Source organism: Microtus ochrogaster, linkage group LG2 (assembly GCF_000317375.1).
Source record: "Microtus ochrogaster isolate Prairie Vole_2 linkage group LG2, MicOch1.0, whole genome shotgun sequence".
NCBI classification, from domain to species: Eukaryota; Metazoa; Chordata; class Mammalia; order Rodentia; family Cricetidae; genus Microtus; species Microtus ochrogaster.
In genome coordinates this window covers 8,905,544-8,912,359 of record NC_022028.1, presented here as the reverse complement: position 1 = coordinate 8,912,359, position 6,816 = coordinate 8,905,544, and the positions used below count along the sequence as shown (strand labels likewise).

Here is a 6,816-nt window from a genome sequence, read left to right as displayed (position 1 = left end):
CTCTCTCTCTCTCTCTCTCTCTCTCATTTTTGCCTGCATGTATGTTTGTTTACCACATGTATACCTGATACCAGCAGAGATCAGAAAATGGTGTCGGGTCCACTGGAGCTGGAGTTACAGCTGGTTGTGAGTCACCATGTGGGTGCTGGGAACCAAACCCAAGCCCTCTGCGAGAGCAGCAAGTGCTCTTAACCGCTGAGCCATCTCGTTGGTCAGGCCTCTGGCTCTGTTCCCTTTCCACAGATTTGTTTGTTTTTCCAGATAGGGGTTCCCTATGTAACCTTGGCTGTCCTAGAATTAGCTGTGCAGACTGGCCTCAAACTCACAGAAATCCATCTGCCTGTGCCTCCTGTGTGCTGGGACTGAAGCGTGTGCCACCACCACCTGGCTAGTTTTGTTTTGTTTTTTTTTTTTAATCTACCACACAACTACCATTTCCTTTGTGGCAGGCGTTACCCAAACACCCGTACACCACACTTACCGCTACCCTTAGGGAACAGGACGGATCTTGAAGGCAGGAGAGATTAGGTGACCCCACATGCTCACACACTGAAGGGGCAGAGATAGAGACTGTGTCCTGGTCCCTGAGCAATGGAGACTTCAGCAACACCTCCACACAAATGTGGCCCCAGCCACTCCTTCAAAACTGTTCACTGCAGAGGCCAAAAAGCATCACCATCCGTGTTTCTCAAGACCAGCCATGGTTTGCAAGATCCCAGAGAAGCCCATTTAGCCACTCCCTTATATAGCCAACAGGTATGGAATACCGTGCCATCTCCTACCATGTGCCGAGTCCCTGACTAGTCTGGGCTCTCAGTATTGGACAGAACTAGTGCTCGCCCTGCTTCTGTGACAGCCTAGGCTCCCTGGCAAGAAGGGAATAAAGAGGGGGCGGGGCAAGGGCTGCTTTTCCTCTGCCGCCCTTCCCAAGACAGGAAGGCCGAGGTGTGGCCAAGGAGGCATTTGTTTCTAAGCTTGGCACCCTGACTTTAACCCCCCAGCCGCACATGGTGGAAGGAGAAAGTCTCCTCACTCCAGCTGCCCTCCAACCTCCACACACACCCCTCCTCTCCTCCACCCCTCCTCTGCTCCACCCCTCCTCTCCTCCACCCCTCCTCTCCTCCACCCCTCCAACCTCCACACACACCCCTCCTCTCCTCCACCCCTCCTCTCCTCCACCCCTCCTCTCCTCCACCCCTCCTCTCTCACTCATCTGTGCATGTATGAGTCGCTGCTGTTGCTACCACGGCCAGCAGATTTCTAGTTTTTAATTATGTGTATGTGTGTCTGTGTGGGTATGTGCACACAGATGAAGGTGCCCACAGAAGCCAGAAGGATCAGCAGTTCAAGGCCAACTTCAGCTCCATAGTTAGAGACCAGCCTGGGATACATGATCCCTTGTGTCCGAAAATCAAAACATTAGTGATGTAACTTGTGTGCATGAAGCCCTGGGTTCTGCCCCAAGCAATGGATAAAACTGGGCATGGTGGCACATGTCTGTTATGTGGAAGGTGGAAGCAGGAGGATCTAAAGGTCAAAGTCATCCTCAACTCCAGGGCATAGTCAAAGCCTGGGCTAGAAGGGAGGGAAAAAAGGCTAGTGTATTTGCTCTCCAGCCTCAGTTCCGGGAGTCGCCTCTTCTGTTCCTGTAGATGGCGCTCGGTGGAGTAGCAACCTTGGCGCACACCCACATCCCAGCCCCTTTCAGCAAGTCAGCCCTGCCTCTCTGGGACTCTTTTTCCTGTCCTTAACCCGGAGTGATAAAAATCTGCCTTTGTCAACTTTGTGCACACTGGACTTTGAAATACAAAACGGACGAATTATTAATGCCAACAGCCTACACCCCACCCACCAACATTGCTCCAGTGCCCTAACAAACCGCATCCCAGGCTCACACTTGTGCTCACATGTACTTACACACGCACAGTGCACACTCACCGATTTGAAGGCCAGATACTCTCTACTGCCCCGAAGATCTGACCCTCTTCTCTCTTTTCTTTTTAGGTCCCAAAGGAGGTACAAAAGGCTTACTCCTGGGCAGTCATCCAGTCCACCCCTGGCTGCATGTGGGTTGTCAAGGGAAGGGATCTGGTGAAGAGTTCTGGGGAGCCCTGAGTTAGGAGTCCAACCCCTATGATCCAACGGTGGGAGTCAGGGAAGGGTGAGACCATACTGGAGTTTTTGACCACATGGGAGGAGTCCAGGCCGTAAAGCAGGGGTACTGCCCCAAAGATGGCTCACCTTGGGAGATCCACTCTGCTGGCTCCCTGTGCTGGTCCTCTACCCCACCTCCAGGGTACATACAGTTTCAGAACCTCCGGAACATCCATCTGAAGAAAGAGTTCTTTGTGAAATACCGGGAACATGGCTTTTCGGAGATCTTCATGAACTCACGAGAGGTCAGCAGTCACCTTCGGCTGCCTCCAGGGGAATACATCATTATCCCCTCCACCTTTGAGCCCCATAAAGATGCTGACTTCCTGCTTCGGGTCTTTACGGAGAAGCACAATGAGACCTGGTGAGGGGCTAACCTCACTGTGGCCAGGTTCCCTGCCCAAGGGCTGCAGGATGTCAGGTTTTGGGCTTCCTCCACGTCAATCCTATTTTATACTCCTAGAAACTGAGCTACAAGGATGTGAGATTTAAATCAGTAATAGAAGCAGTTAAACTAGAGCCCAGATTTGATGGACTATTCAGTACTGCTCCATATACAATGACAGGACCTTCCCTGGGTCACCCCATCGGGAACCTCATCTCTCTGGTCCCCAGTCACCCCTAAACCTTTACTCTCTTATGCCCAGGCTGCTGGATGAAGCCAATTGTGCTGAACATCTTAAAGAGGTAATAGAAAGCCTTGGGATTGGGGCTGGGGATATTAAGGATGCTTTTAAGACTGGCTCCCTCCCTCCTGGCTGCTTTTCCCCCAGGAAACCGTCTCTGAGAAGGATTTGGACCAGGAGTCCATCCACTTGTTTGAGATGGTGGCAAATGGAGTAAGAAGTCCCAGGGGCAGAGGCTGAAGGGAGGGGGCGCTGGGCCGCAGGGGCAGAGCAGATGGTTACAGTCTCTCCTCCCAGGACAAGGAAATAGACATGTACAAGCTGCAAAGACTGCTCAACAAGATGTCGAGTAAATGTGAGTGGCCTACCCCACCCCCACAGCTCGCCCCGATGAAGGCCACCCTAGGGTGTCCTGCACAGAATTCATTCTTCTCCTCTTCCTACGCCTTGCCTTCCTCACAGTCAAGAACTTCAAGACAAGAGGTTTTAGCTTGGATGTCTGCCGCCGTATGGTCAACCTCATGGATGTATCTTTCTGCCCTGGGGCAATCCTAACCAGTATTTTTCCATCTTCTTTCCTGCCCTCCAAGGCTGACTCAGAAGCAGCTATCTCTCCAGCCAGCCTCAGCACCCTCCTTTGTGATAGGGATTAGATTTCAGGGTAGCTAAAGATCCCAGTTCTGGTGGTTAGCATCCAGGAGCCACCCCAAGCCTGTGTCAAGGCTTTCCGTTCCCTCCTTCCTAGGATGCCTTCTTCACACTCTTATCCTTGACGAACCCCCCTAGAAAGATGGCACTGGCAAGCTGGGTTTTCTGGAGTTCCAGATCCTGTGGAAAAAGATCAAGAAATGGACGGTAAAGAACCCTAAAGAGACATCCAAGAAGGGTGGAAAATAGTGAAGAAGCCATTAGAACTGAAAACACACAGAGACAGACAACACACACACACACACACACACACACACACACACACACACACACACAGTGGTTAGCAATTGGATAGCCTGGTATAGTCCTGAAGGGTGCCCGAAGAAAGCCCTGGGCAGGGTACCAACAGTTCCTGCTATGCTTGGAGTTAACCTCGACCACTAGCAATAGGAACATTAGAGATTCAAGTGGTTGGTCAGAGGAGTTGGGGCCCCAGGGTCTCAGACAGTTGTTGTAAGTCAGTCACACTGCAGTATTCTGTTATTTCCACCACCATGCTACACACAAGGCCTGATGACATCTGTCTGTCTTCAGGACATCTTCAAAGAGTGTGATGAGGACCGCTCCGGGACCTTGAACTCCTACGAGATGCGCTTGGCCCTAGAGAAAGCAGGTGGCCAGGGAGCACGAGGTTGTCAGAAGAAGGGAGCTGGGCAGTCAAGTCTGGAGGCCTAAATGCTGCCCCACGCCCCATCTGTGTCCTAGGCATCAAGATGAACAATAAGGTAACCGAGGTGGTGGTGGCTAGGTACGCAGATGAAAACATGGTCGTGGACTTTGACAACTTCATCAACTGCTTCCTAAGGCTAAAGGCCATGTTTGGTGAGTGAGGTACCTCCCCCTGCAGCTTAGGCCAGGAAGGCTGGCTTGTTCTCACACCCACTCACCCTGAGGCCTTTCTGTAGAACCTCTCCATTACAGAAAACACACCTGACCCAAGTTCAAATTCACAACTCACCGGGACTGTGCCCATTGTCCGTATCCCTATTCCTCTCTCTAGCAAATATGATACGAATGCTAAGGTAACACTTCTGCCCTGGGCCGGGGTGTAGCTCAGTTGGTAGAGTGCTTGCTTAGCAGGTGCCAAGTCTGGTGTGGTGATGCACACCTTTAATCCAAACACTCAGGAGGTGGGGGCAGAAAATCACGAGTTCAAGGCCATCCTCAGCCACACAGTAAGTTTGAGGCCACCCTAGGTCAGCCAAAAGACCCTGTCTCAAAATAAATAAATCAAAAATAAAACTATTGTTCCAAGCATGGATCTGGGGGTCCATATTCATAGTACTTGACATTTGGGAAGCTGAGACAGGAGGATCACAAGTTTGAGGCAAGCTCAGCAACCAAGTGAGACTTTGGTTTGTTTTTTTTTAATAATTTATTTGTTTTTATTTTATGTACACTGGCATTTTGCCTGCATGTATCTCTGTGTAAGGGTGTTAGATCTTGGAGTTAAAGACAGTTGTTAGCCACCATGTGGGTGCTGGGAATTGAACCTGGGTACTCGGGAAGAGCAGTCAGTACTCCTAACCACTTAGCCATTCCTCTAGCCCCCAAGTGAGACTTTGTTAAAACAAACAATAGGAAGAGCAAGATGGCCCAGCATGAAGAAGTACTTGTTACCAGGCCTGAAGACTTGAGTTCAACTCCCAGGGCCCACCCACGTAGTGGAAGGAAAGAACCAAGGACCACAAGCTGTCCTCTGACCTCCACAGGTGCAAGCTGCGACCTCCACAGGTGCCTGCAGACCTCTCTCACGCCCACAATAAATAAATAAACACAATCATAACAATCACAACAACAGTCGGTACTGCCCCCACATCCCCAGCGCTCTAGCACGGAGTAACAGACTCTGAGACAAGAGCTCACACCCGGGCCAGGCTCCTAACCAGTTGTGATGTTTCACTCCTAATGATCAAGGAATAACTTCCTACCTTCCTGAGTTTCACCTTTTTGGGGGAGTGGGTCATTTAGATAATCATCTCAATGCTAACTCTCCACCCCACCTTTTGCTTAAAACAGCATTCTTCCTATCCATGGACCCCAAGAAAACTGGTTCTATTTGCTTGAATATGGAGCAGGTACGCGGGAAGGGGTGGGGAGGTCGGTCGGGCTGCAAATGGTCCCCTCCCCTTCTAGTCCTGTCCATCTCCCTCCTCTGCTGAACATCTGTTCTCTGCTCTCTCTGCAGTGGCTGCACATAACCATGTGGGGGTAGGGAGATGCAGAGCCTGGCCCTCCCCCCCCCCCCCCGCCAGTGGGGCTCCAGCTAGGATGGTGGGTGCTCCTTGTCACCTTCGCTCTCCAGCGCCCCAGGTTCAGTGTTTACTCCGCGCCCCAGATCCGGCTTTGGCTTCTCTGGCTCCCGGGAGCTCTAACCCCCATCCCCACCCCACCGACCCCTGAGCACTCTCAGGCTCTGAGTGTTTGGTCTGGGTAAGGCAGCCTTGCAGCCAGCTTAGCACCCCCGCATGCTATCAAGTCACAGAGCCTTCTAGTCAGCCCTCTCGCCAGAAATGCCGTTGTTCCCCCTCCCCACGCCATGGACATTATTCTAATAAACAGGACAGGACATGGTTTGCTACTTCCTTAACACCAAAGAGGGGTATCCACTGTGTCTCCGGGAAATGCCTACGAATGTTTGACACAATTACTAGGGGGTGCTGCACCATACAGGATGCTAGACCGCACCCAGGGCAAGAGCCACACACGGAGGGGTCCGGCTGGTGTGAGGCTGAAGGTCTCTCTTCCTGGTGTGGCACAGGCTACTCTAGGCCGGCTGGGTTGTGAGCAGCTGCTGTTTCTGTTGTCTCCATCCCCCACCTCACCACCAAGGAGGACTTGGCTTGCAGATGTGCACCACCTTATCTGGCTTTTTTCCCCCCACCGGAAAAGTTTTTATTGCGACCGACCACACCAGTTAAGCAAATTCTGGCATTAAGCACCTTCCTCCTTGGCAGTGCGGTCTTTCTTGAGTGGTCCCGTGAATGCTTTCTTCTCCTCCATGGTCTGGAAACGACGGTGGCCAAACTTGGAGGTGGTGTCAGTGAATTGCAGGTCAGTCTTCTCCAGAGCCCGCCGTTTGGTCTGCACCAGCAAGGACTTGCGGAGGGTGAGCACTCGCTTCTTGGTTCCCACCACACAGCCTTTGAGCGTGATGAAGTCATTGGCTACCTCACCATGATGGACAAAGCCACCCAGTGGGTTGATGCTCTTGTCAGAAAGGTCATAGTCGGGCCGGGAGGTGGTGGTGCACGCCTTTAATCCCAGCACTCGGGAGGCAGAGGCAGGTGGATCTCTGGGAGTTCGAGGCCAGCCTGGTCTACAAGAG

At 52.0% G+C, this 6,816-nt stretch overlaps 1 protein-coding gene and 1 pseudogene across 1 annotated transcript in view; one reads left to right on the top strand and one right to left on the bottom strand.

Moving 5' to 3' along the window:
* The window catches only part of Capn11 (calpain 11), a 15,081-nt gene extending 9,029 nt beyond the window's left edge, over positions 1-6,052 (top strand). Inside the window, exons 11-21 of the mRNA XM_005359837.3 lie at positions 2,005-2,016; positions 2,307-2,518; positions 2,802-2,841; positions 2,928-2,993; positions 3,078-3,135; positions 3,243-3,307; positions 3,567-3,635; positions 4,023-4,101; positions 4,194-4,310; positions 5,508-5,566; positions 5,677-6,052. Coding sequence (XP_005359894.1) covers positions 2,005-2,016; positions 2,307-2,518; positions 2,802-2,841; positions 2,928-2,993; positions 3,078-3,135; positions 3,243-3,307; positions 3,567-3,635; positions 4,023-4,101; positions 4,194-4,310; positions 5,508-5,566; positions 5,677-5,703 — 804 coding nt within the window. The 3' untranslated portion in view covers positions 5,704-6,052. The remainder of the gene's footprint in view (positions 1-2,004; positions 2,017-2,306; positions 2,519-2,801; positions 2,842-2,927; positions 2,994-3,077; positions 3,136-3,242; positions 3,308-3,566; positions 3,636-4,022; positions 4,102-4,193; positions 4,311-5,507; positions 5,567-5,676) is intronic.
* A 370-nt stretch (positions 6,053-6,422) lies between these two features.
* Positions 6,423-6,816, bottom strand: part of LOC101982409 — a 1,625-nt pseudogene continuing 1,231 nt past the window's right edge.